The following is a 17,528-nucleotide window of genomic DNA, read 5'->3' on the forward strand; positions in this document are numbered from 1 at the left end:
AATATAGGGCACAATATTACAAATAATTTAATAAAAAAAATACTGACATATAAATAAGTCTTATAACAAAAAAGGGGTCCTACAAAACTGTTTTACGTTTTTCATATTTTAAACAAGTCAAAAACAAGAATTGATATCGTATATTTAGATTTTTTTTCTTTGTAACAAAGATATTAATATAAATTAAGAGTGTAGAACATTTATTTACTGCGGACGTGCATGTTAGATATATACTTTTAAAAATTAGGACTCAAAAGAAGCCAAAAGAATTAACGTTGGAAGAAAAACAAAAATATGGATCATTTTGCGTTGATTTTTTCTAATTTTTTGAAATTTTCGATTTGTTGGGCCTTAAGTTTTGTGGCTAAATAGGTTTTTAGGAGTATATATTTGTTTGATAAAATTTTTGGCTAAAGTATTGTTTTTTGTTTTAGTATTGGGCTTAATGTATTTAATAGTATTAATTTAAATTATATGAAGATTAAAAACAAATATTAGAAAAAGAGTGTGGGGCACGTGCCCTAGTAACTCTTCTCTTGCGTCCGCCCCTGCTTATGTCATTATTAACTTTTAATAACCAAGTTGTTTTTAGTGGATGATCGCGTGCTCAATTCTTACGTTTCAGTTGCGAATCCCTCACCATTGATTTCGTAAGTGGTGATTTCATTTCTTTCTTTAATGCTTTGCCATCTTCGATTTTGCATTCAGTTTCGTTCTCTTTCTGTTTTTTCAAGGTGACTAAAAATCTAGGTTTCTATTTGGTTTAGGATTTTTCTATATTTATATATTACTAGTGGTATCATGTTTTGAGATTTATTATATAAGGATGTCTAAGATTTCTATTTTGTACTCGAAAATAAAAATATTTTTTAATTTTATTATTCACTCGATTAAAATAAAGAAATTTTAGAAGGCGAAAGGGTATTCGTTTGACGTAGATAATTTTATTTTAGGTTATAGCAATAATAAATTAATTATCCCAATTATTAACCAATGGTTTGGACGCAAAAAAGACGTAATTTAAGGTTTTTTGAATTTTTAATATCTCAAAAAAAAAAAAGGGAGAAGCAATTAGCAGATTCTCAGATTATTTTTAAATCTTTTTTTTTTCGGGAATGAAACAAACATCCCACAATAAAAGCGTGCTTAGTAACAGAAGCATTCTCTAAAGAATCTTCCTTCTATATATCCTTAAAACTCTCTCTCACTTGCCTTACGTGAACCCTAATTTATTTTTATTTAGCTAAATAAAAGACTTTAGAGTTTTTAGTTTTGTTCTGTCTCTAGAACTCCCAAAGCCAACAAAATAAGATACTATCATCAATTGTTCTCCTTCTCGATTCAACTTCATCAAATACTTCCTTAATTTGTGGAAGAACAAATATTTGATTTCGTTTCGATTGATTCAGCTTTAATCCTTAGTTATCTGCGACTAAGAGTTTATATATCGATCATTGTTGGTAATGGATAGTCAAGAGGTTTCTATGGATGTTGAAGCCCCGATCGAGAAGACCAACGATGATCGATCCCTTCCTTTTTCAATTTTTAAAAAGGCTAATACTCCTGTTACCTTAAAGGTATGTCTGTTTATAGATAATTTTATTACTTGATACATACTATAAGGTTTATATATGCAGAGAACACACAGTGGTTCATTAGGTTAAAAGTGTTGATTTGTGTACGAATAGTATGAGAACTTTTCATATTTTAGGGCATATACATATTATTATAATCATTTTAAGTAATGGATAATAGCAAGTGTTTATGTGTTTTCGTAAGAAAGATCTGCTCATTCAATCTTGTTCTTGATGTTTTGGAGCAGTTTGAGAACCTTGTGTACACGGTGAAGCTGAAGGAACCACAAGGCTGGTTCCGAAAGAATGACAAAACCGAGGAGCGAACCATCTTGAAGGGCTTAACAGGGATCGTCAAACCTGGGGAGATCCTGGCTATGCTCGGTCCCTCCGGGAGCGGTAAGACCAGCTTGTTGACGGCTCTCGGAGGACGGGTAGGGGAAGGGAAAGGGAAGCTCACTGGGAACATATCTTACAACAACAAGCCATTATCCAAAGCTGTGAAGCGAAGGACCGGTTTCGTGACTCAAGATGATGCTCTTTACCCTAACTTGACTGTTACAGAAACTCTAGTCTTCACCGCGCTTCTTCGGCTTCCTAATTCTTTTAAACAACAAGAGAAGATCAAACAAGCTAAGGTAGTCATGACTGAATTGGGTCTAGACAGATGTAAGGACACTATCATTGGAGGACCCTTCTTGAGAGGTGTTTCCGGTGGTGAGAGGAAAAGAGTTAGTATAGGGCAAGAGATTCTTATAAACCCTAGTTTGCTTTTTCTTGATGAGCCTACTTCTGGTCTTGATTCTACCACTGCTCAAAGGATCGTGTCGATTTTGTGGGAACTGGCTCGTGGTGGAAGAACGGTCGTGACCACAATTCATCAACCTTCTAGTAGGTTGTTCTATATGTTTGATAAGCTTCTGCTCCTTTCAGAAGGTAATCCGATCTACTTCGGGCTTGGATCCAGTGCTATGGATTATTTTGCTAGCGTTGGATGCTCCCCCTCAGTTGAAAGGATTAATCCCTCGGATTTTCTCTTGGACATCGCAAACGGTAAGCCTCTCCTTGTGATATCCTGCTGGCCAAGTAAGCCTTCATATTATAGCGTTTGTGTCTCCTTACTGATTCTCACATGGATATATTATACCTATAGGTGTTGGATCAGATGAATCCCAAAGACCAGAGGCTATGAAAGCAGCTCTAGTTGCGTTTTACAAGACAAACCTGTTGGACAATGTTATCAATGAGGTTAAAGGACAAGATGATCTATGTAACAAACCAATAGAGAGTCCTCGTGGAGCGACCAATACTAATGGAGAGTGGCCAACGACGTGGTGGCAGCAGTTTTGTGTTCTTTTGAAGAGAGGCCTTAAGCAAAGGCGTCACGATTCTTTCTCTGGCATGAAAGTTGCTCAGATATTCCTCGTCTCTATCCTCTGTGGTCTTCTTTGGTGGCAAACGAAAATTTCTCGTTTACAAGATCAGGTATTAGCTTTAATTACACACTTTTGCCAACATCAATGTGTAAATCCGTGAGGTGACCATACTTGTGGTTTATTTTTGCAGATAGGGCTGTTGTTCTTTATATCATCCTTCTGGGCATTTTTCCCTCTCTTCCAACAAATCTTCACATTTCCTCAAGAGCGAGCAATGCTCCAGAAAGAACGTTCCTCGGGCGTGTACAGGCTCTCGCCTTACTTCATGTCCCGATTAGTCGGGGATCTACCAATGGAGCTTATTTTACCAACTTGTTTTCTTGTCATCACATATTGGATGGCCGGTCTAAACCATAACCTCGCAAACTTTTTTGTGACCCTTTTGGTCCTCCTCGTCCATGTCCTTGTCTCCGGTGGGCTAGGACTAGCCCTAGGCGCCCTAGTTATGGACCAGAAGACAGCCACGACACTCGGGTCAGTCATAATGCTCACATTTTTGTTAGCAGGAGGATACTACGTTCAACATGTCCCAGTGTTCATCTCTTGGATTAAATACGTATCAATAGGTTACTATACCTATAAACTACTGATATTAGGTCAGTACACGGCGAATGAGTGGTATCCATGTGGCGAAAATGGGATATTGAGGTGTCATGTTGGTGACTTTGAAGGTATCAAGCATATAGGATTTAATAGTGGATTGGTCTCTGCCTTAGCTTTGACTGCGATGCTTGTTGTTTATAGAGTTATTGCTTATATCGCTTTGACGAGGATTGGTAAGACCAAATCTGGCTGATACTTAGTTATATCTCCACTTTTTCTTTGTTTTTGATTTTAGAGCTTTTTTGAGTAAGAACTAATGTATAACAGCAATAAGTTCTTATTGCATTATTGTTTTTTGGTTAAGTCAATTATATAATTTGAGAGATTGATTTGGTCCGTCTCAAGTGGTCCAAGTTATATCAGAATCTTAGTAGGCATAATATGAAGAACATGTTCTGTGTGTATAAAAGGAAAGTTCAAAGCCAAATTCATGTTTGCTTATTGGTATGTGCTCACAGTCCAACACACTTTACACGTTATCATTCCAATTTTCATTAATTCGTACATCTAAAGATATTTATTTATAGCTCACGCGTTTTTAATTATCTCACTTTTAATTTAAAAGTCATATGAAGAAATTGAATTCGAGCTGCTGACGAATTTGTGGTGCATAGTAAACGTACTATGGGCTTCCAAGCCTCCGATCCCAATGATATCATAGTAAGTGGTGTTAGGAGAATAATGATTTAAATTAGTTTCCAGACAAAACCCTAAAAATTCACCAATTTTTTTTTAGTTTCTAGCAAAGTAATGTTTTTATGTGTTGAAAATAAATAGATGAACAAAAACAAGACATCCAGCGTTTGAGAAAATATAAAAAGCTAATTCACATAAACAGGGTTATCTTAGCGTTTCTCTTCGTATGTAGTTTTTGTTATATTTTTTATATATTTAAACCAACTAATTGTTTTGTACATCCTCTATTTCACAAAAAGTGTCATTCTATCATTTTTCACATAAATTAAGAAAAGTAAACGAATTTCATTTCGACCTCTAATTAATTAATACACTAAAAAACACTCTCTCTAATTAATAAGCTGAAATATGAGGGATAGGAAAGAGAATTAGTCTTTAAAACTACATTGAAAACACAAAATGACACTCTTTGTGAAACGAGATTAAAACCTTAAAACGACATTCTATGTGAAACGGAGGGAGTATGTTGCTATTCATATATACATACGAACAAAATAATTCAATAATTTCAAAAGAATTTTAGCTAAATTGCTATTTTACACTTAAAGAATTGTGATCTACTTTGTAACTTTTTTTTTTCAATTTATATTTTTGAGTAATGGTAGCACCTACTTTAAGAATAGGTGCTACCTCCTACACCTAAATCACTAAGTCACTATTGATGATCAAATTACTCATAAAATAGGTGCTACCTCCTACACCTAAATCACTAAGTCACTAAGTCATACAATTCTTACTCATAAATTGCTATTTTACAATTTTACAATCATCAATATCTATTTTAGTGATGACTATTAGGTGCTACCTCCTACACCTATAATTTTTTAAAGTGATTGCAGTAATTTTATACTTAGGCTTTAAATGGTTGTATAGTATGTTGCATACCGAACTAAAATCGGATCATTCCGCACTTAATTCACCATTCACTATTCCGGACTAGTATGCACTGTTACATACTAAAAATCTTCATACTATTATGCACTTTATAATTAACATACTTCTCCATACCATCATAAATTCACTGTTGGTCCGCATTTTTCATTCTACTTAACATAAACTTCATATCAACATACAATTGTTTACTCTATACTACAGTTCGACATTTTGCATACTAAAATATTGGTATGCATTGTCCGGTCCGCACCATACCTACCAACCATTCAAAGCTTTAGTAAATTATAGATTCTTAAACTAATTGCAGTAATTTAAGACTTAGTGAATAGCACTTTGATGATCTAATCTAGTCGTAGTGCCATTCTGAATTTTAGACTTAGTGAATAGCACTTTGATGATCTACACCTATTTTACACTTAAAAAATTGTAGGTGTAGGAGGTAGCACCTACTTTAAGAATCTACAATTTTTTAGGGGAGTCTAAAATTCAGAATGGAATAGTCATCACTAAGTCATTTATGAGTAAATGGCGAATTAATTATGTAGTCCAGGTTTTCCTTATCTATGTCGAATTAATTATGTACAAATGTAGATTGCATAGGCGATGCATTTAGAAAGCATAATGCCTTTTTTTTTCCTTTTCTTTTTGGTAAACCTTCGTGATCACTGATCACCTTATCTCCTTTAAAGCTTTTTTTAACAAACATGTAACAATTGAGAGAGAAAAACATACTTTAGAAACAGACCATATACGTGTACAACTCACTCATACATAGAAGCCTGCATATATAATGATTTAAATGTCACCAACGATTTTTAGCACAAAAGTGGTAAATTTATGTCATTTAAAATGTACTTTTGTAAAAAAAGTATATAAATGCTATTGCAACAAAAAAAAAATAGAGACGAATGTTTGAAGTTTTGAACAAGTTAAATTATGGTTATCCGTTATTTACCTCATTTTCTTCAAAACTATATCATTACAATATTTTTTTTGTCAGAATCATAAGAATATTATACGCTAATTGAATAGCAATTGCTGAGTTTCTTATCAACACATTTTGCAGTTATACAAATCGTTGAACCAAACTTGTCGTATCTTTGCTGATATTCATAAATTATTATTTTTATGAAAGATATGGGTGAGCATGCCCATCTCTCTATGAACTAGAATTCTCCACGTTCACTAAAATCTAAAATCCGAAAAGCAATTGAAAACGAAAGTTAGAGAATAATAATAATTAAGAAAAGAAAAAAAGAATTATCAAGAAGAAGAAGAATCGAGTTCTTTGAATCGCGTCACGTTGTATTATATAAAGGCTTCTCTGACCTGTCCAGGATGGTCCAAATTTTCACTTGTCAACGTATTTCTTGAGTGAACGAAACCCTAATTAATCTTTTTATTTTAATATAAACTAAAATATATAAAGAAATTTTTATGAGATAATAAAAATAAATCGAATTTAGCTCTGATAAAATTTGGAAATTTATCTTTTGATCAAATACAAAGATCACACTACTTACTACATTTGTGAGACATTCTCAATGGTATAATAAAGACGATCATATTTTCTCAAATACTATTATCATTAACGAAATAAATATTACAAAAGTATTGGTGTTCTTATTTCCTCTATATACGTGTCTCATGTTAACGTATCTTTTCAATACTATAATTTAGTTAGAATTTGTAGTTTGTACACTTGTTCAATATTTTCTGCTCTTTTATTATTACTTTTTCTTCTTTTTTTGTTCTTTTATTGAAGTCTTGCCTAACTCTCCCAACACGTGTACATTTCACACGAACGGGAAAATGCATTCCACGCGTGTCTGATTAATACTCTTTTGTTCATAAAATCGTCTCTATTAATCAGCAGTCGCACAATCAGGTGGGTGTAAATCTTGGGATATAGATATTAAAAAAACGAAAAAATTGTCTCTTTCTTCACACCCGGGTGTAAGTTTACACTCGGGTGTAACACTTTTTCTCTCTATCTCTCTCTTTCTTTCTCTTTCTCTTTTCTTTTTTGCTTTAAATTATAATACTAAAAAAATACTTAAATCCACACAAATACATTTGCCACTGCTGATGGTCTTAGTGCCATTTGTTTTACTCAATAGATTCATCTGTCAAATAGTTAGTGCTTCTTCTTTTCTTTTTCTCACTCCAATCCAATGTAGTGAGAGTGATTAGGAACAAAAAAAAAATATCGAACTGGTCTCCAATTATTTGGAGCATTTTGATAAATACACATCGTTGTTAGGCTTTTGATCAGAATTCTAGAAGAAAAGACAACTGGCTTGACACGTGTCGATAAACAGCTTTTTTCTGACGGTTCATGCACCCGAACGGCACCAATATACAATCATATAGTCGAATATAGAAATGGTAAAGCTTCATTGATTTCTCAGTGGAAAAAACTTACTATAATTAGGATATTTCTAGTAAATATTTAGAAAGAGAAAATAAATTACTGCAATCAAATTCTCTCAAATTACTGCAATCACTTGAGAGACATTTCTCATAATCTAGTCGTAGTACACAAATTTCTTACACATGAGAAAAATTTCCTCGTGTTTTTGCACATTTATATCGCTGGGAAAATATTGTATAACACATTGATAAGGTCGGCCAGTTCATATACGTGGCAGTATCTCAATGGTTAAACGGGTCCACAGAGAAAATCGTAATTAGATTTTAGAACAGTAAGACAAGGACGACCGTACTTATCCTTGAAGAACCTTTGGCTTTTCCATAGCCTATATATACCAACTACTTGCCATATGTCCAAAAGATCGACGAACATAAAAACAAATATTTGGGTTTTTAGAGTTCGATATTTGAAATCTTTTTTTGGTTGTTGAGGATTTGAAGTAGAAGAGCATAAATGGGTGTTAGAGAGAAGGATCCGTTAGCCCAATTGAGTTTGCCACCGGGTTTTAGATTTTATCCGACAGATGAAGAACTTCTTGTTCAGTATCTATGTCGGAAAGTTGCAGGCTATCATTTCTCTCTCCAGGTCATCGGAGACATCGATCTCTACAAGTTCGATCCTTGGGATTTGCCAAGTAAGCAAACATGTTTTACTCTTCTAGGGTGTTATTTTTGATAATTATACTTTTGGGTTTCAATTAGGAAAAATGTTAAAACTAAAGGGACTATTATTGTAAATTTTCAGGTAAAGCCTTGTTTGGAGAAAAGGAATGGTATTTCTTTAGCCCGAGAGATCGGAAATATCCGAACGGGTCAAGACCCAATAGAGTAGCCGGGTCTGGTTATTGGAAAGCGACGGGTACTGACAAAATTATCACGGCGGATGGTCGTCGTGTCGGGATCAAGAAAGCTCTGGTTTTTTACGCCGGAAAAGCTCCCAAAGGCACTAAAACAAACTGGATTATGCATGAGTATCGCTTAATCGAGCATTCTCGTAGCCATGAAAGCTCCAAGGTAAATAAAGATTGAAACTTTCCCAGATCCGAATTCGATAAAACTGAAATCAAAATCAACTAAATTTTGCTTCTTTCTTACAGTTGGATGATTGGGTATTGTGTCGAATTTACAAGAAAACATCTGGATCTCAGAGACAGGCTGTTACTCCGGTTCAAGCTTGTCGTGAAGAGCATAGCACGAATGGGTCGTCATCGTCTTCTTCGTCACAGCTTGACGACGTTCTTGATTCGTTCCCGGAGATAAAAGACCAGTCTTTTAATCTTCCTCGGATGAATTCGCTCAGGACGCTTCTTAACGGGAACTTTGATTGGGCTAGCTTGGCAGGTCTTAATCCAATCCCAGAGCTAGCTCCGACCAACGGATTACCGAGTTACGGTAGTTACGATGCGTTTCGAGCGGCGGAAGGGGAGGCGGAGAGTGGACACGTGAATCAGCAGCAGAACTCGGGCGGGTTGACTCAGAGTTACGGGTATAGCTCGAGCGGGTTTGGTGTTTCGGGTCAAACATTCGAGTTTAGGCAATGAGAGAGAGAGTAATTACTGATGGGTGAAAAAAGTAAAGAACAAAAAAAAAGCCTTGGAGATGGTAGAGTGGCAATTGATGTAAATAATAAATAGGGATTTTTATGGGCTTTACCGATTCGGTGAGGCTTAGAATTCCAGAAAAGGAAAAAGGCTGGACTGGAGACTAGTTTGATCCAACTTAACGGGCCGAAAAATGTGTAATGTTTCAATTCGTTGAAATTATTTCTCAACGTAGAAAAAATAAATGGTTACCAATATTCTTAAACCGGTTGTGTTGATATCGTTTGCACAAAACGAATTACTTTACACACAAACTTTGGATACAAATGTATTTATTTGATCATGCGTTGTCGCATATCACTTTAGCTGCTTAAACACAATTATTTATACTCCAATTTCATTGGATGGTTTGGATAAATGCACAGAGATAAAAAAATTACACATTTTTCTTGCTATTATTATTCTCCAAGGAAAGTTAGGATAACCCTTTCGGGAAAAAAATCACTTCCTGCAAATGATTCCATATCCGGAAGACGCCCCACGAGCGCAATCCAACAGTGCGTATTTTTTGGTCTCCCATTTGACTGAGCCACTTAATCCAGTAAAAATGCAAGTCTTGCAGTCATGAGATAGTAAAGAAGATGTCCTAAAGTTATCTTCACCTCCAACCACTGGCATTGCGACTCCAGGCTTAGCCGGGTTTTGGAAATCGGGCCTATAAGTGCGTCCCAAGATTCCATCGACTTTTGGGGAGAAGTTGAAAAACCTGAACTGGACCTCGAGATGGGCAAAACAGTTATCCAAAGGAACTTTGTAGCTGTGGATCCTATCGTCTTCTTTATTCACGGGAACAACGTTGACCATGATCTCTGCTTTATGTTTGATCGTTATGGTCACACTGTTCATCTTTCTTGTTCTCTCAATCTTGATGTCCTTTTCTGGCAAGTACCTACTCAAAAGCACATGTGGTTGGTGTAGGTTTCAAGTAACAAATTCTCAACTAGTAAAAATAAAGAATATTAGAAAAATTAAACTATTTTTTTTCATATGTAAATGCAAACTTCAAAATTGGTGTTCATAAAACATGATATTTGGCTATAATTACCATGTGGAGAGTGTTTCCTCAGGGATAACTAATTCTTGGCCGTTGAAAGAGAATCTGAGATGGTCGATGCCGCTGTCCCAAGTGGCGACTTTGGTGGCTTCCAGGGAAAACTTATGAGAGTTGAAGAGGAAGCCAAGAGCTTGTATCCAAGTGAAGTCTCTAGAACGACCAACGGGTCTGTGGCCAGTGAACCTAGCATTGATCTGAAAGTCAGGGTCCGAGACAAGGCTAAAATGTTCATTGCTCTTTCCGTGGAAGTAGAACACAATCCCATCACCACCTATGAACCTCGGGTCGTGACAGGCCGATCCAGGTTTATAGCAGTTTGGACCCAATCCTAAGAGAACCATGTTAAAATGATGAAAAAGAATTTGAGCTTTAGATATAAAAAAGTCTTAATACAAAAAGTTCAAAGTATTTCACTTACTGCGACACTCGGAGCTGCAGAGAGGTTTACTACAGTCTACGTAACAGACTCTGTTCATAGAGTTTGCGGCACCGGTGGTGGGACATTCTTGCGGACACAATATGTACTTTTGGAAGCATCGTTCATAAGGGTTGCTGCAGTAAACTCCTTGTGACTTGGCTCGCAAGAAACATAACATGACCTCAAGAAAAATCAGCATTAGCGAAGAGGTCTTTGAGAACTTCATATCTAGTCTATTTTTACTGTTTATAATGTGTCGATAGATATGAGAAGAAAAGTGTTGATTGTGAATATATAGACGCCACTCTATGACTTCAAGTTGCAAGATGGGAGTTCCGGGTTTGTGTGCCTTATCTGGACATCACCCACACATGACACATTCATTAAGTTGAAATCTATATGACTTTACAAACTTGAGACTTCAAAAATAAATAAAAACGTCTTTAGGAATTAGAAGTTACGTCCACACGAGCGTGATCCACACTTATCGGTCATTACTCTGTATATACGATATATTAATTAGGAGCATTGTATCTTGTTGAATTAAGCAGCTCATTTTATTAATTTGACTTTTGGAAATCTTAAAACAACAATTACATTGTATATCTTAATATCCGGATCTTAGGGTGTGATGCTTAACATCTTTTAATATCCGATCCTAATTAAGCTGGGTTTTGAAGTCAGTGTTCAAATAGAAGATAACCTTTTTATCAAATTACGCTAGGCTCTAAATGATTATTGCGTATATGAAACATAACGAATGGAACATACCAATAAGATAAAGGTTTTCTAAAGGATTAATAGTTTGGTCCATGTAAATAACTGAGTTATAATTATTTTCTATAGACTTTGGTTCTTAGTTAGCTTACGAATCTGTTTTATTTGGTCAAACATATTAAGTAACCTTACACAAAACATAACAATTAATATACTTTTATTATCTGTTTATTTAGCAAATTGAGTTTGGATTGGTAACTACTTCCTGCAGACGAGTCCGTACCCGGAAGATGCGCCACGGCTGCAATCTAACAATATGTATGTACTTTTGGGCTTGTTAGAGCCACTCGCAACGGCGGGATCTTCAGAGAACAGACAAGTTTTTCAATCATGAGACAGCAGAGAAGATGTCCTGAAGTTATCCTCACCTCCCACTACTGGCATTGCGACTCCTGGTTTAGCCGGATTCTTGAAATCGGGTCTGTAAGTGCGTCCCAAGATTCCGTCGACTTTTGGGGACAGATTAATGAACTTGAACTGGACCTCAAGATGAGCAAAACAGTTATCTACAGGTAATTTGTAGTTGTGGATTCTGTCATCTTCTTTGGTCACCGGAACCACGTTGACCATGCATGATCTCAGCTTTGTCTTTGATAGTCACGATCACACTGTTCTTTTGTGTCAACCTTTCAATCTTGATGTCTTTGTCGGATGAGTACCTGATAATATGAATTTGGTTCAAGAATTAAGATTAATAGATTGATGGTTTACATGGAAATCTAAACGAAAAGAAAAAAATGACGTTTTAAACAATTTCAACCTAAAAGAAAAAAATGATAGGGTTAAATTTGAGTTTTTAGAGTTACCAATTAAGTGGATAGAGTTTCTTGAGGGATAACCAAATCTTGGCCATCGATAGTGAACTTGAGGTGATCAAGGTTGCTGTCCCAAGTGGCGACTTTGATGGTCTCAAGGGAAAATTTGTGGGAGTTGAAAAGGAAGCCGAGAGCTTGGATCCATGTAAAGTCTCTAGTGCGGCCAGCAGGTCTATGACCAGTGAACCTAGCATTGATCTGAAAGTCAGGTTCCGAGACAAGGCTAAAATGTTCATTGCTCTTTCCATGGAAGTAGAACACAATACCATCACCACCTACGAACCTCGGATCTAGACAGATTGATCCATAGGATTCGCAGTTGGGTTTTACCACTACAAAAGATCATATCCAAATCGTAAACATATGTTCAAAATCTAAAAATCAATTAAAATGATGAAATTCTATAAATTCTAATTTTAAACTGCATTGATCTACATATATGATCCATCATCAATTACAAAAAAATAAATGGTGGTTAAATAATTACCGCGACACACGGCCATGCAAAGGGGTTTAAAGCAATCAACCCAACAAATTTTGTTCTGAGAGTTGGGGAACATTTCGGTTGGGCACTCTTCAGGACAATCGATGTACCGGAGCTGGCATCGGGGAGCTGCATTGCCACCACAATAAGTCTTGACCATGCCAAGCCTTGACATGCAAGAAACATGAAACTACCACGAAAATTATCATTAGCAATGAAGTTTTTGGGACCTCCATCCTCGATTTTTTGGCCGAAGTGTGGAGTCTATATGGATAGATAGAAGATTGTGTGGGGATGAGTTTTCGATTGTGAGTTAAGATGGTGGTTAAAAGTCAAATATTTTTCTTCGGAAGAGGGCTACGTACGTTTGATACTTTTGCTTTGAGAACGCATAAATTTATAAAAGTCGTATATACATCGAAAAGTGAACGTATATGAGCAATATATTATTACACTCGATCTTAATACATGTATAAAATTTTAAATTCAATCGGTTTTCTCACTCAATCTCATCAAACTATAATGCAACATGAGTTTTAGTCTGAACTCGTAAAGTTTTTCTAGTCAAACTTCTCTCAAAAGTCAAAGGTAGCTTGTTCATTACATGACAAAAACGTTGCGTTTGAAGATGGTAAATTAAAAAAGGGAAAAAAAACTTGTTGTTCCTGACATGCCTAAAACGACGCGTTTCAGTAAAAATGGGGGAAAAACAAAAATGCGGTGAGCGTGGATCGAACACGCGACCTTCAGATCTTCAGTCTGACGCTCTCCCAACTGAGCTATCCCCGCGATGAGTAAATTACTGTTAGTGCTTTATCTAACCTGAAAAAAAATCATTGTCGTGTAATATATCATTTGTCGTGTAAGTCGATCCTTCAAAAGTTCGAGCTTTGTGTCGGGAAAAACCAAATTCAGACGATGGCTTCGATTCCGCCAATGATCCTTTGTAACTTCTCCATACACGATGGTTTCAACAAAGTACCCAGAAACATATCACACGCGAAAGGACGGAGCTTTGGTCCTTCTCTGCTCCAAAACAAGTTGGGGTTTAGAGCTTGCTTGATTGAGCATAGACAAAGACGGCGATTGATGGGTTTGGGAGAAATTGGAATGCTAGCAAGTGAGAAAGCTCTTAACCGGAGAAGACGGGTGGTTAGGGTTAGGGGTTTGAAGTTTAATGGCGGAGATAACAACGGCAATGGGAGGATTCTCGGAAACCTTGCTTTAGCTATTGGTTTGACTTATCTCTCTATGACTGGTCAGCTTGGTTGGATTTTGGATGCTATTGTCTCTGTCTGGGTATTACTCTCTCTCTATCTCCCTAAAGTCTTAATCTTTTAATGTCTCTGGTTATCTAATTGTGCTGTCTTAGCTTTTTGGTGAACTGAAATTCTTACAATTTGCAGCTGATTGTGGTGATTGTTCCAATTTTGGGTTTGGGAGCTTTTCTATGGTGGGCACAACGAGATATTGTCCAGAGCAATGTGAGTCTTCTTGTCTCTTTGGCTTTAAGACAGCATTTCAAGAATTTGCAGAAACACTCTCTTGACTATAAGCTAAGCTAGCACTCGTGCTTTTGCGCTTTTTCATTTCTCTCTCTTTACACTTGTGCAGTGTCCGAATTGTGGATACGAGTTTCAGATATTCAAGTAAGGATATAACTAGAGTCATCCCCTCTCAGTTGTTTTTGTTGTTTCGCCAAATTGAGCTGATTGCATATCGTTATTAATACAGGTCAGCGACCAATGATGAAGTACAGCTTTGCCCTTTCTGCACTCAGCCATTCTCAGGTAAAAAGAGGATTTCTCCATTGTTCAATTTATCAAAGCACATCAATTTTTCCAAGTATTTAGCATTATGTTTTTTACATTGGAAAATGCAGTGGTGGATGATAAGTTTGTTAAGGAACCAGTGAAATTCTCCAACCAAACTACTGCTTTCGGACAAGACTTAAATGGGTTCTCTTCTAAGCCTAAGCCTAAGAAAGGTTACTTACCCAAATTTCTGTTTTACTTCTGTGCAAATCAAGTAACGATATATCTTGTATATCAAATAATGAGATAGAGTGTTTGATTGTGCAGGAAAGGGTTCCTCAACAGCAGTCGTAGATATAGAAGCAGAAGTAACAGATGCAGACTGACAATGCGACCGGGAATATCGCATATTTTTCAGTAGACTGAGCCACGGTGATCTTGTAGAGACAATGTAGAGAGCTCGTTGTTGGATATAGAAGTAATATAGAAACACACATCCATATGTATATATTTGACTGATTGTTTAATGTTGAAAGTAGTTGTCTTGCATGTACGACTGTTTCCTTGTTCGTGCCATTTAAAACGCCTAGACTTGAGATATGTATTTTATGAAAATTGGAATTGTTAAGAAAGCCAGTCTTGGTAAAGAACATATTTTACTAGGCCTGGGCTTTCGGTTAACCGTTCGGTTATCGGTTGGGTCCATTCGGTTTCGGTTCTTTCGGTTTCAAAATTTAGTATCCATTCGGATATTTTTAAATTTCGGTTCGGTTTCGGTTCGGTTCCGGTTCTTTCGGTTTTAAAATTTAGTATCCATTCGGTTATTTTGCTTAGGATATTTTCGGATACTTCGGTTATTTTTTAGTATTTTCGGATATTTTTGGATATATTTCGGTTATTTTCGAGTATTTTTACTATTTTTATATATTTTTCAAGTATTTTTGATTATTTGGTTTATAAATAACTAATTATTTTGAAAATATAATTGTATTTCGGGTATTTCGGTTACTCGAAATATTTCGGTTCGGTACCGATTCGGTTACGGTTATTTCGGTTATAGAATTTAGTATCCATTCGGTTATTTTCAAATTTTCGGTTCAGTTCGGTTCGATTTTTTTTGCTTCGGTTTCAGTTCGGTACATTCGGTTCGGTTTATTTGCCCAGGCCTATATTTTACCATTTGATTACTCCATAAACATTCGGAACTTCTATAAGTAGACAACTTAAGGAGCTTACAAAATTGCAAAACCTCTTTTCTAAAATAAAGCATAAACCTTAACAAAACCAGAATAGAAAAACGAACCATCAAAATTTCTATCTTCTTTCCTTCTTTGTAGCTTTTTAACCAAAATCACTCGTACAATTTTTTGGCTGAAAGAGTTCTGAGAGTTTTGGTTTTGTCCTTTGTAGCTTTTGCTTCATACTTCTCGCTCAAGGCTATAGCTTTAGCCACGGCTTTCATCTTCCTTGCATTCTTCGTTCTCTTCATGTTTGTCCTAAAGAAAACAGGAAATATCATCCGGATTAAAAGAAAGAGTAAGGTCCGTAAGGAGGTCCAAAGAAATCGTAAACACAAGTCAGAGTGCAGCTTGTTCTCCGAACAAAATGGTATACATATTTTCTAAGACTATCAAATATTCTTTAAATGCCTAAGTACATTACACTTGAGGAACGTAACAAAACGATAAACTAATTTCCAAGCAAAACTTATACAAGATTCTCTCATCCACCAGCTTGCATAATGTCTCCTAAGTGTTTTGACAGTAGCAAACTACATGATTCCAGGTGCAACCTAAAAGGATCAGAACAGAGCAATTCCCAAAGGAAACTTCTAACCAACCTGAGACTTATATAATTTTAATCCAACTAGTTCACAAAGCTTCCTGTGAGTACCATAAGTCCATAACTGGACAAAACTACGAATCAAATGTAATCAAAGATATTCTAGATTTTAAGTCAAAATTAACGAAGCTAAAACCGGTCTTGGAAAAATCGTTCTGTAGAAGAATACAGAGTTGTCAAAAGGCTTACGGGTTACGAGAAAGAGTAGCTAGTTTCACGTCTCCGGTTTCCATAGTGTCCATGGCTAACGAAAAGAAGAAAAATCAAAGAGTAAACACCTGATTCTCAACCCAGAGGATCTTAAGAAGATGAAGAAACGAGTATGGACCAGAACGTAATAAAAGAAGGAGCTATTTTACTACCTACAGCCATGGCTTTCATATTACTTGCATTCTTCGTTCTCTTCATCGGTTTTCCTTTCCTCGTGCTTATCCTAAAAAGAAAACAGGAAATATCATCAGAATTAAAGAAAAGCAGAAAGTAAGGAGATCCAAAAAAAAAACATCAATAAACAAAAGTCAAAATGTAGCTTGTTCTCCGATCAAAATGGCATAATATATGTTCTAAAGATACCAAATTTAAGCATTCCGTGCCTTAGTACACATTAACGTAAGTAAATGATAAACCAGTTTACAAGAGAAACTATTCTCTCATTCAATTTGCATAAGTGTCTCCTAAGTGCTAGACCAAATGTGGAAACTTGAACTTGTAAACCATTACAGTAATATGACAGTGGCAACCTCATAGGACAAAAACAGAGCAATTCACAATGGATAGTTGGAAACTTGAGACCAAAATTAACAGCTTCAAGGCAATGATTATGGAGAAGAAAACAGAGTTTCGAAGAGGCTTACAGGCTACGAGCACGAGCAGCTAGTTTCCCGTCACCGGTCTCCGTAGTGTCCATGGCTAACCAAAATCAAACAAGAATCTTAAGAAGATGAAGAAACAAGTATGTACCAAACCATGACGCTACTTTACTACCTTGAGGAGCAGCTGCTTCGGAGACGCTCTGAGATTCAGAAACGTCCATGGAAACGTCGTCGTCTCTATTCTTCTTGTTCCTTTTCTTCGTCATTGCTGATTTCGGCTTGGCGCTAGGGCAAAGAGAGTAGAGAGACGGAAACAATCGAATTTTAGAATTTCA

At 36.1% G+C, this 17,528-nt stretch overlaps 6 protein-coding genes, 1 non-coding gene and 1 pseudogene across 7 annotated transcripts; 3 read left to right on the forward strand and 5 right to left on the reverse strand.

Moving 5' to 3' along the window:
* Nucleotides 1–1,078: 1,078 nt before the first annotated feature.
* On the forward strand, nucleotides 1,079–3,950 carry LOC9305637 (ABC transporter G family member 9). The gene is made up of 4 exons (XM_021016532.1): nucleotides 1,079–1,577; nucleotides 1,823–2,627; nucleotides 2,728–3,059; nucleotides 3,141–3,950. The coding sequence occupies exons 1-4, from the start codon at nucleotides 1,464–1,466 to the stop codon at nucleotides 3,804–3,806; spliced, it is 1,917 nt and encodes a 638-aa protein (XP_020872191.1). The 5' UTR covers nucleotides 1,079–1,463; the 3' UTR covers nucleotides 3,807–3,950.
* A 2,185-nt stretch (nucleotides 3,951–6,135) lies between these two features.
* Nucleotides 6,136–7,307, reverse strand: LOC110226153. The gene is made up of 2 exons (XM_021016825.1): nucleotides 7,278–7,307; nucleotides 6,136–6,369 (listed from the first exon to the last, which is right to left on the reverse strand). Exons 1-2 carry the CDS (start codon nucleotides 7,305–7,307, stop codon nucleotides 6,217–6,219), a joined length of 183 nt encoding a protein of 60 aa, XP_020872484.1. The 3' UTR covers nucleotides 6,136–6,216.
* Nucleotides 7,308–7,971: 664 nt separating this feature from the next.
* On the forward strand, nucleotides 7,972–9,442 carry LOC9303577 (NAC domain-containing protein 72). The gene is made up of 3 exons (XM_021018699.1): nucleotides 7,972–8,271; nucleotides 8,382–8,650; nucleotides 8,734–9,442. Exons 1-3 carry the CDS (start codon nucleotides 8,091–8,093, stop codon nucleotides 9,175–9,177), a joined length of 894 nt encoding a protein of 297 aa, XP_020874358.1. The 5' UTR covers nucleotides 7,972–8,090; the 3' UTR covers nucleotides 9,178–9,442.
* Nucleotides 9,443–9,607: 165 nt separating this feature from the next.
* LOC110226619 lies at nucleotides 9,608–11,073 on the reverse strand. The gene is made up of 3 exons (XM_021018698.1): nucleotides 10,710–11,073; nucleotides 10,283–10,619; nucleotides 9,608–10,126 (listed from the first exon to the last, which is right to left on the reverse strand). The coding sequence occupies exons 1-3, from the start codon at nucleotides 10,933–10,935 to the stop codon at nucleotides 9,679–9,681; spliced, it is 1,011 nt and encodes a 336-aa protein (XP_020874357.1). The 5' UTR covers nucleotides 10,936–11,073; the 3' UTR covers nucleotides 9,608–9,678.
* A 119-nt stretch (nucleotides 11,074–11,192) lies between these two features.
* Nucleotides 11,193–13,353, reverse strand: LOC110226620 (annotated as a pseudogene).
* Nucleotides 13,354–13,501: 148 nt separating this feature from the next.
* TRNAF-GAA lies at nucleotides 13,502–13,574 on the reverse strand. Its single transcript has one exon. It is a non-coding gene; the product is annotated as a tRNA-Phe (tRNA).
* Nucleotides 13,575–13,640: 66 nt separating this feature from the next.
* Nucleotides 13,641–15,167, forward strand: LOC9303578. The gene is made up of 6 exons (XM_002867460.2): nucleotides 13,641–14,084; nucleotides 14,192–14,269; nucleotides 14,400–14,434; nucleotides 14,520–14,575; nucleotides 14,668–14,772; nucleotides 14,867–15,167. Exons 1-6 carry the CDS (start codon nucleotides 13,704–13,706, stop codon nucleotides 14,923–14,925), a joined length of 714 nt encoding a protein of 237 aa, XP_002867506.1. The 5' UTR covers nucleotides 13,641–13,703; the 3' UTR covers nucleotides 14,926–15,167.
* Nucleotides 15,168–15,708: 541 nt separating this feature from the next.
* LOC9303579 lies at nucleotides 15,709–17,517 on the reverse strand. The gene is made up of 5 exons (XM_002869520.2): nucleotides 17,366–17,517; nucleotides 17,236–17,290; nucleotides 16,744–16,814; nucleotides 16,571–16,625; nucleotides 15,709–16,035 (listed from the first exon to the last, which is right to left on the reverse strand). Exons 1-5 carry the CDS (start codon nucleotides 17,457–17,459, stop codon nucleotides 15,891–15,893), a joined length of 420 nt encoding a protein of 139 aa, XP_002869566.1. The 5' UTR covers nucleotides 17,460–17,517; the 3' UTR covers nucleotides 15,709–15,890.
* Nucleotides 17,518–17,528: the final 11 nt, after the last annotated feature.

The sequence above is a fragment of the Arabidopsis lyrata genome (genome assembly GCF_000004255.2).
Source record: "Arabidopsis lyrata subsp. lyrata unplaced genomic scaffold ARALYscaffold_7, whole genome shotgun sequence".
Classification (NCBI taxonomy): Eukaryota; Viridiplantae; Streptophyta; class Magnoliopsida; order Brassicales; family Brassicaceae; genus Arabidopsis; species Arabidopsis lyrata.